The sequence below is a fragment of the Hydra vulgaris genome, chromosome 11 (genome assembly GCF_038396675.1).
Source record: "Hydra vulgaris chromosome 11, alternate assembly HydraT2T_AEP".
Classification (NCBI taxonomy): Eukaryota; Metazoa; Cnidaria; class Hydrozoa; order Anthoathecata; family Hydridae; genus Hydra; species Hydra vulgaris.
In genome coordinates this window covers 15,246,299-15,262,227 of record NC_088930.1, presented here as the reverse complement: position 1 = coordinate 15,262,227, position 15,929 = coordinate 15,246,299, and the positions used below count along the sequence as shown (strand labels likewise).

Below are 15,929 nucleotides of genomic sequence, written 5' to 3'. Positions count from 1 at the left end.
TAAAAACAGAGACACAAGCATAACCCAAGCATTGAGTCAAGAAGATCCAGCATTCAACATCCTTAACTGGAAACAATGCATTGTAAATACATCTGTGCCAGCCTAAATGATGAAGGGGTGCGAGGCTGGTCAACAGATAGAATCTGTTTACCCTTTAAGTCTTTACCTATGAGGCCTTCTACAAGACAGTAGCTGGATGGGATTAACATCTGCCCAAAGAGTATTTTTATCAAGACACCATCTATAGCCTTCACTTAACCAAGAGCCCCAAAGCAGGGTGTGTTTCAAGTCAGAGTAAAAAAGTGTATTTCACGATTGTTGGAGGCAAATAGCAATGATAAATTTTATAGGTTGAATCTTATTCAGACATTAGAAAAATTATGTTGTAATATTGTCTCTTTACTTAAAAAATATTGTTGATCAGCACCAAATATGGTAAAACAAGGTTAAAAATTACACACAAGATAAATGTAACAAACAAAAGCCTAGAATTTCATTTATGCAATTTCATTGCAGTAAACACAGCAAATACTCCTTGGAATCCATTTCGAATTTATTTAAATTGGTTATCACTGTTCCTTTGCAAGACTATCTCAGTACCGAGATAAACACAAGGTTCTGTGATACAACTTTAAAGTGTTAAAATAAAACACCTGTCCTTTAGCTCCTTATTTCAAATTATTAGTTTCTGCAAAAATGATTGAAGAAATTCAGTATTCTTGTTATACAAATTAGAAATATACTAATTAGAAAGACCATATTATATATCTAGGTGACATTAATGTAACAAACTTACTAAATCCTTAACCATAAGCTTTATTAGGCTTATTTATTATAGCCAAACCAATGACTTTTATAGGTGAGCTAAATTGGTAAAATTTCAAAAATGACCGCAACAACAAATTTTTCTAGATTTGAAAACATTAATATAAATTTAATTTAATTTAAAAGTTACTTCTACCCTAACCTTAACTAACCTAAAAGGTTATATGAGAATGGTAAGTAGAAATTGCAAAGCAAAAGGTTAGAAGAAGTCTAAAGTGTAAAATTTAAATGGTTCAGCTTAGCTTTATTGAATATTTACATAGAGTCATCTATAAATAGTAAACAAGTTTTAAACAAGTTTTGTATAAATACTTGTTGATTTTGTTTTAAAGGTAATTCAAATGCAATTAAAGTATAAATTTAAAAAATGTCTTGGCTACCCTTTGTTTAACAGCTAATTTCATAGCCTGACATCTTTGTGAAAACATTATATAACACTAAACAGTTATTGGAATATAGCAAATATTTAAATTCTTTATTACTGTATTATTATATAATTATAATTACTTTAATATATGTATATATATACATATATATATATATATATATATATATATATATATATATATATATATATATATATATATATATATATATATATATATATATATATATATATATATATATTTATATTTCTATAAATTGCTGGCTTTGAGAGTATGGAAGTTATATTTGAGGGTTTAATTTCGATAGTCAAAAGAGTGTAACATAAACAAAGATTTTCCCAAAACATTTACCGAATTAAAAATAAAGTGTTTACTAAAACTTATTGGCGCAAAAAACCTTAGATTATCCAGACCATATTTTGAAAATCTGGAAAATTGTTCAAGTAAAACCCAGAACATATTTTCTTCTTAATTTTGCATAGAGCTAAGTTGTTTCTAACTTTTTTTCTCAAACTTTTATTAATTTTTGTATGAGTGCTGAGTGAAAAAACTTAAAAAAGAAATATATTACAAAAATATATTCCTAAACTTGTATGTATGGAAAACATTTTGGATATCCGGTAAAACTAAAAACTGAGAAAAATATCCGGATTTCCCGAAATATCCGGAAAAAGATAATCCCTGAAAAAACTTACTTGAGTACCACGACTTGTGACTGCAGTATCAATATTTGAATGACAAGGAGTTGGTGAATTGCGGGCATTTGTAATTCCCATAGGAACTCTTATGGGGCTAGTTAGTATGTCCTATAATGTAAATATAAAAATATATTAAAAAATCTTATGCAATTTTATAAGAAAACACAGTTTATACACAATGACAAATATTTTACAATAATAAAATAATCCAACATTAATAATAAATCTTCATTCGTTAATGACTTGCTAATGCTTTTGTAAGCTTCTTTTATTTATTTAAAACATTATTGCTGATTTGTAACAATTTTTTATTAGAATCTTTACTCAATGTTGATTTCTAATAACAATATAAAAAATGAACTGATTTATTTCAACACAATAAACTTTATATATACCTGATAACTAATCTAACATAAATACAACTGAATAAAAATAAAGTTAAAATTAAAGTTATAATCAGCTGCCAAAGATAAAAAACCTGAAAACTATTTTTTAACTTAATATGGAGCCAAATAGATTTTGATATTAAAAAGCAAAATCAGTGTTACAAAAATAATAACAGTATGTGGGTGTTAGCCAGTCGGATAGCACTGAAAATGTAATTAGAACGCACAACAAAGAAATTAATCAAGTTGATCGATTTTTTTTTAATGCAAAAAAAAGCGTTGTTATTAACAAGCAAAATCATTTATTCATAAATCGAAATAAACTTTATTTTTTAATTAACGTCAGATATTCTCTAGTTTAGTGTTTATTATTTTTATTTATTCGTATTATTCAAAAACTCTTTATTTATATTTTTTTTTACAAAAATCTTTGTAATATATATACACTCTATATATACACACCTTGTGTGTGTGTGTGTGTGTGTGTGTGTGTGTGTGTGTGTGTGTGTGTGTGTGTGTGTGTGTGTGTGTGTGTGTATATATATATACATTAATAAGAAAACATCAAATAATACAAATTTTCTTAATACAAATAATAATGATTTATTATTAGAAATTTTTGTTGGATTATTGCATCATTAGCTCATAAAGTTATACAAAACCATAAATACAAAATTTATTTGCATTTTTAATCCGTTGTTTAAAAAAAAAGATTTTTTCATTTGATAGTAATGATACCTAGTGTAATTATTTAAATTGACTGACTTTTTTACCCTCAAATTAACTTTTTATTCACTTAAGAAATATATTTACTCGCAAATAACTTATAGCCAAAAAACTCTTTTTTAAAAAAACTCTTTTTACAAAAAAATTCTCAACTCTTTTTACAAAAAAATTACAAATTTTACTTTTACCATGAAACAACTATTTATGTTTTTTAACTTTTTTTAAGTAAAAAGACAAAGTAGAAGACACTTTGAAAACTTAAAAAAATGTTCAAAACTTAAAAAATTAGTTAAAAAATTATAGTCCTACAAATAAATTTTATAAGTGCTTTAATCTAAAATTCAAATTCATTTAATAAATTTTTATTTGAACAAATTAATTTTTTGTAGCTTCAAAAACTAAATTAGCTTGAAATAGTAAAAGACTTAAGCATTGGGTTATATAAACAAATCAATAAACTATTTTCAACTAAATCAATTATCTTGTATTGTTACTGTGGTTACTATTATATAAACTCACTTATTCATATAAAGTTATCATGAAACCTAATTCTTGTTTAAATATAAACATTCCACACTATAAAAAGATACATAGACTTATAATGATAGAACTTACCTATACATTGGAAATTTCAACAAAAAATGATCTCCCCTCTCTAACTGACACACATACTGTGAAGCAGTGTGTAAACTTTTCAAACTAATTTGTTCATACATGGTCTGTTGAACATGAAAAAAGTTATTTTCAATATGCTACATAAAAAATTGTTTGAAAAAAAAAAAACTTTTTGGGAAAATTTATCATAAAAGTTGAAATCAACTATTGTTTTAGTGTTGTTTCTTTTTGCTTTTTTTTTAAAGTTCTAATTGACACCTAATTAGTGTTAGACACCTGATAGTAGTAACACTAACAAAATATAATATATTATATAGTGAATGCTAAATCTATAATAAATCAAATTGTATTAACCAAGATGTTTAAATTTATCAGAAAAGAATTAATAAAACCTTCTTTCCAAAATAAGTTCCAATACCACTAGAATCATTTATCTGGCGAGTTGGTTTTTGTGAAACTAAAAAAACATTATTAACAAACAAATTTTCATAAAATATGCAAAAACAAAATAACCTTCTGCTATATAATTAGCTATGCAGTTAATAGACCATAACTATTAAATTACTTGTTCTTATTAAAACACGTATACCTTCCTTGTATTCAGATGTTGTAACTTTTCTTTTTCTACCTTTAGGAGGAGGGGGTGTGCAAGATTTTTCAAAGTTAGAAGTTGGTGATGCAGGAGGTTGTATCTGGTGTTGAAAAAATTTTAAAAATTAAAACTAAAAAATGTTTCAAATTAAATCTCAGATTAAATCAAAAAATATTATACTTGCTATCTTGTCAAACTATTCAAATAAAAACTGAAAACTGTGCATAAAAATGTACTTTTTGTCTTATTAAGTGAAAATAGCTATAAATAGTAGACTGCAATAACACAACAACAAAAACTAATATTTCAAAATCTAGTAAAAATGCAAAACAAGTTTGTTAAAATGAAACTTTAACAAAACAAAAATATATTATTTTATTATGTTATGAACCTGCCATTTAGTGCATGTTTAGGTGTGAGATACAAACCTTATTAAGTAAAAATTAAAAATAAGTTAATTTTGAAGTTAAGATGAAGCAATATTTTATTATAATGTTCCTATGAAACTGCCATTCAGTACAGATAGATACTATATATACTATACAAAGGCTTGAATATAATGTTCCTATGAAACTGTCATTCAGTACAGATACATACTATATATACTATACAAAGGCTTGAATATATTATTATACGTTGTTTTATATAAGTATATCATTTTATTTATTGTATCTTCTTAAAATTTTATAACTTATTTATGAAAAATAAATAGAAAACTTCAAATATAACATGAAATGTGTCAATAATTGAATCACACCAATAACAGCATAACATTAAGTACAGCAAAACGTGATTTAAAGAACTTCGATTAAGTAATTCTAAAAAATTATAAATTCAAGATTAATAAATTCTTTTATTTCAATTTAAAATTCTTTTTTGAAAAAAAAAAAAATTCACTTTTAACAACACTGAGTTTTGTTTGATGGAAATAGCGATGATAGCTCGACTGAGCTATTATCTCGACTGAGCTAGCATGGTAGTGTATGCAAAAAAAAGGAGATAAAACAATGGTACAGAGGCTCTAGTTTGGCAGCTAGAACAGGCCTAGCAACTTCATTTTTAGACCTTATCTAAAAAAGTGAGGGTCTCGTTAGACTCAAATATGACAACTGTATTCCATGCAAGAATGAAGAAGTAACTTTAATATGACAACTGTATTCCATATAAGAATGAAGAGGTAACTCAAATATGACAACTGCACTCCATACAAGAATGAAGAAGTAACTCAAATATGACAACTGTACTCAAATCTTAACTTAAATGGCAATATCTTAACTCATATTTTAATTTCAGACGTAAATAGGACAATTAATACTGAAATTTACTGAAACTCTTTATTTTGGTATGCGTAAAGGTTAACACAGTTGGAGCAGCCCTGTATAAAAACTTCTTAGATAATTTTCTGATCCTCACTTTTATCCTTATTGGTTTTGGCTTTATATATTGACACAATAAACATTGTTTATTTATATTTATTATATTTAATTACATTCAATAACTAATATATATATACAGGGGCGCGGTGGCTCTAAAAAGCCCATGCAGGATTTTTATTAAAAGGCCTATATATGCGGTATTTTACCATATATGCTTGATGTAAAGCTCCATACGAAAAAAAAATATATATATAAATATATATATATATATATATATATATATATATATATATATATATATATATATATATATATATATATATATATATATATATATATATATATATATAGATATATAGATATATATATAGATATATAATAACTGACCTTATTCTAATAAATCATCAATACAAACTTGCAAGTTGAGATAACACTTGTAATTATTAATATTGTTTGCAATACATTTGTAATTAATAATATTTGTAATTACTAATATTGTAATTTATAATTAATAATATTGTACCTATTAATATTGCAGTTATCAATTATTGTATTTGTGATTTGTAATTGTTAATATTGTTTCTAATACTTCAAAATAAAAAATGGTAACAATACCATGCAACGACCACGCTTTTGTTCTGATTTTCTTAAAACACAATTTACTGCAAGCAAATACGATTAGTATTTTATTGTTTAAAGAACATAGCCTAACACAAAATTAAAAATCAAAAATTTTTTCTATTACTATATAATAATATATATTTTATCATATAATAATATGAAATTTTTTTAAATTATATACCATTTTTTTTCTAAAATAAATATTGAAAATCTTCAAAAATAAGACATTCTTTTTAATGCAAAACATGCGTTCGATACTTATTTATATAAAACTTAATTTAAAATTTAAAACCAAAACATTTTTCTTAAATGAATTAAAATGCAATAAAATTACTATATAGTAATTGTATTGCATTTTGTCAACATTACAATCGTTAAAAACCGTTTATGGGTTTATAAATTTTCTTATGAAAAAAATATCATAATACGTCTTAAAATATCTACGTTGTTTTCAGAGCAATATTATTATTATGGAAAATACTAATATAATTGCGCTTAAAGTTGAAAACTTAAAATTAAGGGATTAATAAAATTTAATTTGTGCAGACATAAATATTGTAAATGATTATGGAGTTTCTTTAAAATGTAGAAAAAATTAAAATTTGCCAAAAGACCCATATTTAGATGAAAAAGTGAAAAGCCCATGCAGGAGTCCCGCATAACCTCTGGGGCCACCACGCCTCTGTATATATATATATATATATATATATATATATATATATATATATATATATATATATATATATATATATATAATATATAACTCATATAATAAAAGTAATTCAGGACAATTTTTAAAGAAATGTATATAATATGATTGTACATTACATGTAATGAAAAGAAATTAGAATTTGTAAAGTATTTTTCAAGTTTTAGCTGTATTAGTATTTAATTGGCCATCCTATGTTTCTTATAACTTCTGCGCATTTTTAATAAGTCATTTAGTAAAAGCATTCCTACAAGCAAGAAGAATTTGGAACAGTTCATCTTCATTTGTTACCCGATGACCTTGCAATTTTCTATCCAATATAGACCAAAGATTTTCTATTGGATTTAAATCAGGAGACTATGCTGACCTAGACATAAATGGTATCAATTTTGAATCCAGATATCTTTTTATATATTCAACCGTGCTATATGTTTGGGATTGTTATCTTGTTGAAAAATGTATCATTATTAGAGAAAAGTTCTTCTTTACTAGGTCCAAGTTTATAAACTATGATTTTGTGATACAAATGCTGGTCCTTGGTACATTCCACCCATTTAAGTTTTCCAACTTTGTGTGTACTAAAACAACCCCAAATATTAATCTTTTGTTTAATGGTTGCCTTGCATGTTTGGGGGTTAAACTTTTCCCTGATTAATTTCCAGCAATGAGATTGACCATTATAAAACAACACAAAAAGAGATTCATTGCTACAAATAACTTTAGCCCATTGCTCACATGTCCAATCTTTGTACTCAATGTACCACTTCAATCTTTTTTTGCAATTGATTTCACTAACAAAGGGTTTTTTTATTTGCTTTCCAGCAAAAAACTCCCATGATGCTTTCATTTAACGAGATATTAGTAAGGTTCAAATCTAGTTTTATCTCACAACATGTGATCTTTTTTAACAGCATTAAGAGTATAGCAATCTTCCTTTTTTGATGTTTTAGGCTTTCTCCCAGACCCAACAGACCTTTCAGCTGTACCAGTGTGCTTATATTTCTTCACCAATCTACTAATAGTTGAGTTTTGTAATTTAAAATGTTTTTCAATTTTTCTGTGAGACTCTTCTTCTCTCCTTGGCCAGCAGCTTTAATAATTTGTCCAATTTCTATATCTGTTAGTTGTTTTCTAAAATATTAAATGTGTTTGTATTAATTTGCTTTTTAAAGATCTCATTTAAATAAATATTAGTGTATATATAAAAATGCCTTTAAGTCCAAGATTTGTCACTACCACATCCAATTTTTTTAGTTTTGCTTCCTTATACATTATATACTTAAAATTAGGAAAAAATGTTAGTGTGGCTTTTTTTTGCACCCCACTGTATATAATTCTGATCACTTACAACAAGGCTTCAAGCAACCACTATTAAAATGGGAGTTACTAGAAAAAGAAAAAAGAAAAGAGCTATAGAGCAAAGAAACGGTTGACATAAGACTCAAATAATTGCAGGTTGTATGAGTCAGGAAAACATGAAGATGGGAGAGAGTTCCAAAGGGTTGAAATGCGGGAAAGAAACTAGACGAATAAAAGTTTTTAGAACATTGACAATGAGACTTAGAAAGTTGGTTGGGTCAAACTATGTTTACAATGCATTTTTGGACCTTGTCTAGAAGAGAAAGAGCATCATTAAAAGAACCAGACTAAATATGACAAAAGTATTCCATACAGGGACGAATAAGAGATTTGTAGAGGTAGAGAATGGAATCAGGAGTAAATAAACGGCAAGCAAGATAAAAAGAAGCAACCTTAGCAGATGCTAATCTGCTAAGGTGATAAAAAAAAGATGGTTTCTATGAAAGGTCAGTAGTAAACAATAATCCAAGGAGACGTAAAGAAGGAGACTCAGTGAGAGGATTGCCATTTATTAACATAGGAATGTTGACAGTATTGAGTTTTTTGCAGTAAATAACTGAGTTATGTTGGAGTTGAAACTTACAAGCCACTGTGAGTCCCAATCTGTTACAGAAGTGAAATCAGATTCAAGATTGGCTGTCTGATTTAAATGATCAAAAAGAGAAGACTTTTTGTCAAGACAGGAGTATAAGGTTGAATTATCAGCAAAAAGAACTACTTTAGATATAAGGTTGTCTCGAAGATCATTAGTGTAGATAAGAACAAAACAGAACCATGGATAGAACCTTGAGGTACAGTCATAAAATTATCTTTTTTTTAATTATTTAAGGACATTAACTTTTTTAAACTACCACAATAAAATAAATTACTGCAAAACAAGTTTATTTTACAAATTAAGAAAAACTAATCTTTAGGTGTTATTTTGTAAATAAATGTACAAATTGTGAAATGTCTATTTTGTTTCAATTTTTTATTTTTTTATAAATTTTAAATAACTAAATTTACTATTACAATTTTTATTGTCATTTAACATAAATCAATTTCTTTCTTTTCTCAACATTGTATAAGTAAATTCAAATATCTTTTTCTTTTTCATTACTTCTTAAAATTGCAGCTTCGCAAATAATGATTTCTTACTTTTAAAAAGTTATTAACAAACAAAAAATATTACTTGTTACAAAGAAAAAATCTAAAGTTGATTACTTTACCAGTGCTTTTTTTTGTGACAAACAAAGATTTATGTTTCCAAGTATCATTTATTAAAAAATATATAGTTTTTCGCTTTCACTTGCCTTAAGACAAAAAGGTTAAAGCTTTTCTTTATGAATATTTTTGATACAGTTTTATAAGTTATAACATATTTACAAGGAATTTAATTTTTTGTAAAAAAAATAGAAATGGAGGGAGAAAAAATAACCTTTTTATTCAAAATTCTTTCTTAATTATAAGTAATTATTTTGTTTTTACTTTTTTGATATTGCACAACCTGTTAATTATATAAAGCTGATGTATTTATTATAAAATATTATTTTTCTAAACTATTATTTCTAAATTTATATCCATAAAAGAAGTTTTTTTTTTTTTTAATTATAAGAAAATAAACTCTTTATAAGATGTTGTTTAAAGCTTTTAATGTTTTTTTACATTTTTTTGATAAAATCCATTATTATAACAAAACAAACAAATAAAATTTAAAATATCAAAATAGGGCACCACTTTTGATATTTTAAATGGCTTACATGAAATGGTTTACCGCTTATGTTAAACGAGAGAGAGAAAGGATATCTTTAAATTATTGAGTGATTTCTTATTATTATTCTTGTTAGTAATCAGTTATGATTAAGCTCTCCATACAGGGGCAGAAATAAAACCTTAGACACCCATTTATTTAAACCTCTGAACCAAATTAGCAAAAATTAGTTAAATGTTCTTTTTGCCATAAGATTATGTCTAAAAATTGAACTTGAACAATAAAGCATGTTGAAAAATTTCGCAAGTGTACTTTATATATACTATATGAAAATGCCTCGATAAATAAATCTAGATAGACAAATATAATAAGATAAAAAGTCCAGATAAAAAAATAAATTACGAATCATTAGATGAAGGTGGTCTGGGAAACTAAGTAAATAATAATACTTCAATACTTTTAAATTTTTCTTGAAATTAAGTTCAGTATAGGGCTTTTTTTTATAAGGATATATAGCGATATATATATAATTTTGACAATTATAACAAACAAACAATGTAAGACTAAATTACTACACAATATATAAATACTCAAAGAAAGAAATAATGTTGATAGATTGGTCATCTTTGAGCAAATGATAAATTTTTTATAGGATAAGAAGAGTTTTTATAAAAAATGAGAGTATCACAGTTGTTAGAAAATATAACATGACAAATAAACATTACCATACAGTATGCTAGGATATATAGCTAATTTAATATTTTATTAAAAATATAAGTTAAACTGGTGTTTATACATGTAATTGTGCTTTTAATGATCATATACTAAAACTATACTAGAATAAAGGAAAACTATTCCAAAATTTATGCTGAAAAAACTAAATATTTGTTTAAAAAAAAGCAGAATAACCCCCCCCCCCCCAGAAAAAAAAATCTGTTTTATTGCAACTCTAGCGATGGCTTTTATAATCAAATTGCTTAAACTTTTTTGACAATTAAGTTTTAATAAACTGATTACAACTATATCACCATTTCTTATGTAATTAATATTCCACTTTTGTTGATAGTAAAATGATTCTGTTGTATTTAACATCGATTTTATGAATAAACTGATATTTATATCAACAAAAAATTAGAATATTAAAGAAATAAAGAAAAAAAAGAGAAAAAGTTAAATTATTATTTAACTATTAATTAAAATCTAACTAAAAAAAAATTACCGTAGTAGTTTCAAAAGAATCACTTCCAGAACTTGCATTATTTCCATTCATGAAATTGTAAGTAGGACTTTCAAATGGCTGTTGGATATTCTATAAAAATGATAATAAAGGGCTTTCAAATGCTTCTTTTTAAGGCTGCTGTGCAAAGAAATTAAGTTGGGTACTACCCAAAGATCAAGCTTGTATTTCTGCAAAACAACTTCAAAAGTTCAAATAGAGTTATACAAAGTGTTTAAAATACAGTACTTTAAATAAACAAAAAAAAAAGAAAAAAATTACAAGTTAACATGTTATTAAAATTTGCCAGAACAAATTAATTACTGTTACAAATTAATAATGTCATCAAATATGCTATAACTAATGATGTTATAGTAGATGTGTAAATATTCGGGATGCAACAAATCTGGTTTTTAACCGAACATCGAATCCAAACATTCGGCCATGATATTTTGCTGAACATTGAACAGTTTGGCGACAGAACTACTGTTTTGTTTGTATTTTAGTTTTTGAACTTAAAGATATAACTTTTTTCTTTTAAAGAACGCTTATAAATTATTTTTGAAATATTAGGAAAAAATTTGAAATGCCTATTGTTTTAGTTAATTAATAACTGTTTGAAGTGTAAAGAAGTAAAAATGTTAAAGAGTATACATGACTCAGTTTTGTCACAAAAGTCTGTGAAAGATATTTTTGCTTGTTGCAGAGGTCTGGCAAGTTATTTCATCATTCACCAAAAACAGCAGCAAAATTAGAAGCAATTCAGAAAAGACTTCTAAGCATAGGTTAGTTCAAGATGTTACCACAAAATGGAATAGTTTTTATAATATGATTGAAAGAATGCTTGATCAAAAAGTTCCTTGGCAACCAATACAGCTGATCATGCTATACAATCAACATTAAATTCATTTGAATGGAGTTTATTAGATAAAGTTTTTCATGTTATAGAGCCATTGAAAACTTTAACTGTTAATCTCAGCAAACATGAAGCATATTTGCCAGAGGTTTTTCTTTCAATTATTGCTCTGAGAGAATTTTTTAATCAAGCATCAGTATGTGAGGCTTTTTAAATATTATTACTTTATTTGAACAATTAAACAAGTCAGTCGACAAAAGAATGGTTACATTTTAACATGATAAGTATTTAAGTCTTTCCACTATTAGTGATTCTAGATATAAATTAACATATCAAAAAGAAGAATAAAAAATTAGATAAACTATGATAACATAATATAGTACCTGAATCCTTTGTTTCTGATTGTGTCAAAACCACAATAAAGTAATTATATATCATAAACATAAATTGAGAAACTGTAAAGATATTTGTTTATTTTAACACAGCAACAACAAACATTTCTTTAAACAGACTTTAAATTTCTATTTGACATTTTAAGTTTAACAAATGGTGATATATTTAAAACATGATTCTGCAGGTGATAAGGCCGACTTTTGCAATTCTTAACACAAATAGTCAACTTTCCGACTCACTTTCCAGACAAACTGAATTATTTAAATTCTTTACTCAACTTATGCATAGTTTTTGATCTTGTCAGTGCTCAATTTATCCATATTCACCCTTAGGTGCTTCTGATCACGGTTTGTTCTCTCTAAAAGTAATATCTCATTCTTCTTCATCATTAGAATCTCCCTATCATCCTATCTCTTACAACTACCTTAAAGCTGACTGAGAATTTTCCTGTGATTGCCTTCATGATGCCAAGCCTCACTCTCCATGGTATTTCTATCATTCTGCTGCTACAATTTTTAATAGTAAGCATTACTTTCTTATCTATTGCTAAAACAATTCTCCAGTAAACAGACATCTGTTTACTATTGTTAGAAACCATTGTAAAAAGGTTTTGTCTAATGCCAAAGCCCGCTATTCTCAGGTCACGAAATCTTGTATTTCATTTCAAAAATTAGGCTCCCAAGATTTCTGGAGAATCTTTAACAGAGTCTATAATAAAGGCAAATCTGTTATTCCTCTTCTCTTGCATGGTTCAAATTTTGCTACCTCACCTAAAGACCTGAATTGTTTGCTAAGAACTTTTCATCAATTTTACCCCTTGAATCATATAAAGTGACTATCTGCTTAGACAATCTCCCAGACACTCTCACATCTTTATTTTAGTTAAAGTAAATTTAAAAAAGTTTAGGGCCAAGGATAGAACCATTTATCTTTTTTCTCTGCATCGCAGACTTCTTCTTTCCTATATGGTGTGAGTGTTCAAAATTTATTGAAAAAAAAAAGGTTTAATATTAGGAAATAATTATACTTTAGGAAGTCATAAATTGCTCCAGTAAACCACTTTATAGATGTGCGCATGTGAGCAAGAGCTTTAGCTCTTGCTTACATGCACACTTTATAGAAGCTCTTGCTCACATGCATACTTTATAGAAGTGCGCATGAACACTTCTATAAAGTGTTCATGCGCACTTCTATAAAGTATGCACTTTATAGATGTGCGCATGTGAGCAAGAGCTTTAGCTCTTACTCACATGCAAGCAGAAAAGCAGCACCTATAGAGGAAAGTCAATAAAATGAACCATTTTCCTGAATGAGAATCTAAAAAAATTTAAGACACACATTTTGCACTAAAAGTAAATTTTATAAAACTATAATGTCAAGGAATAATAATTTTTTAAACACTGAAGTTAATACTTTTTAAAAAAAATAAATTATGCAGTACAAAATTTCATTTTTTTAAAGCTAACCCATTAAGGATGTTTACAAACAGTCCATTTTTTTATCTGGTGCTCTCAGATAAAGATTTTATCACAAATGGACTTCGTTATAAAATGTTTATGACAAAATTCCTATTTCTATTTTAAGTGGTTTAAGGGTTCATATTATAATAGTGATTGTTCCTTTTTTATTCAAGAAATTTTTATTAGTTTATTTATTTTTGTATAAATACCACAAAATTTTTTAGAAATTCTCTCTTTCAACCATATTTTTCTGATACTAAACTATCTGTTTTCTTACTCTATAATAATCTTTGCACATTTTCTAGTAACCCTATAGAGGCTGCAGTTAAAAGTAAACTATCATCATAATAAAAAAGTAAAAGTTAATTTATACATCTAAGTAAACTTATACATTTATTGAACAAATTATTAAATTATTAAATTTGTATATTAACTATATATTATCCATACAACATAAAATAAAGACTAATATAAAGTGCGTTTAACAGTAAAAACCTGACAAAAGGTTTGACTGAGCTCAAGAATTAAAGGAGGAAAGAGAATTAATCATTTTGAAATTCAAAATACTAAAATCAAAATTGTAAACTATGTTATTTAATTTGTTTCAAAATTATGCAAAATTCTTATAACATCATAAGATATAATTAAACAGCAAACCTTGCATCCTATGCCATTTATGCGTGCTTCAAGTAATTCTCTTCTGACTGGATCTAAACCTTCCATCTATCACCATAACATCATTAATCTAATTTTTTTAATATATAAAAAACAAATTAATCATTTAAAAAAATAGCTTTGCACAAATTTATATTTATATAATATAAATATTGAACATATCTTTGCAAAAATTTAGATATAGCTGTAAAATTAGATTAGCAACAGCAGAAACTCGATTAACACACATTTCATACTGAAATCTGTTGGGGCTTCAGTGTAAACATCAACTAGGCAGTTGGATTGTCAGAATCTACCAATGAAAGATTTTTAATACGGCAAAAAGAAACTTTACTTTTTTGTTATTCTTCTCTTTTTTTTGCCTGAAAAGGTGTATACATTTAAATCGAAATTTAAAAAACTAAAGTACCAAAAATATATTATTGTGCTGGCATATTATATTTGCAGTATTATATATATATATATATATATATATATATATATATATATATATATATATATATATATATATATATATTTATATATATATATATATATATATATATATATATATATATATATATATATATATATATATATATACATACACTTAACTTATATGTATTAAACACCGCAAATACAATCATTTATCAAATCTCCAGTTTATAAATGGACTGTTTTTTGGAATAAAAGTCATTAAATCCACATAGATTTTCATTGTAATTAATGTGAAATTAAGTGTACACTAAGTGTGCATATAATATTAGGACACTTCACACCTTTTATTTTCAAATGCTGACATTTGAGATCCAAACAGCTTTTTGATAAGAAAAATAAAAAGAAGGATTTTTTTGTAGCAATATGTCCTTTATAATTAGATTGTACCTGCTTAAAACTAATTCAATGTGTGTTGTGAATTTGTGCAGATAATTATTTCATTATGGAGAAAGTGATTTTTCACGCAAAGATAAAAGCACAAATTGATATACATACACACATACATACGCACATACATGTATGTATGTATGTATGTATGTATGTATGTATGTATGTATGTATGTATGTATGTATGTATGTATGCATGTATGTATATATGTATGTATGCATGTATCGATGTAATTTTATATGGATGTTTGTATGTATGCAAGCATGTATGTATGTATGTATATATGTATGTATGCATGTATCAATGTAAGTCTATATGGATGTTTGTATGCATGCATGCATGCATGCATGTATGTATGTATGCATATATGTATGCATGTATCTATGTAAGTTTGTATGTATGTATGTATGTATGTTTGTATGTATGTATGTAAGTATGTATGTATGTATGTATGTATGTATGTATGTATGTATGTATGTAT

General features: G+C 26.0%; 1 protein-coding gene across 5 annotated transcripts in view; it reads right to left on the bottom strand.

The window, feature by feature from the left end:
* Positions 1-15,929, bottom strand: part of LOC100211425 (serine/threonine-protein kinase tousled-like 2) — a 65,360-nt gene that overhangs the window by 48,485 nt on the left and 946 nt on the right. For 2 of the 5 annotated variants that reach the window (XM_065810236.1, XM_065810237.1), the window contains exons 2-6: positions 14,566-14,653; positions 11,203-11,292; positions 4,226-4,328; positions 4,029-4,093; positions 1,907-2,017 (exon numbers count right to left, since the gene is read on the bottom strand). In XM_065810236.1, coding sequence (XP_065666308.1) covers positions 1,907-2,017; positions 4,029-4,093; positions 4,226-4,328; positions 11,203-11,292; positions 14,566-14,631 — 435 coding nt within the window. In that variant the 5' untranslated portion in view covers positions 14,632-14,653. Of the gene's footprint in view, positions 1-1,906; positions 2,018-4,028; positions 4,094-4,225; positions 4,329-11,202; positions 11,293-14,565; positions 14,696-14,810; positions 14,948-15,929 lie in introns of those variants that run through there. The other 3 variants (XM_065810234.1, XM_065810235.1, XM_065810233.1) reach the window with 3 other exon arrangements.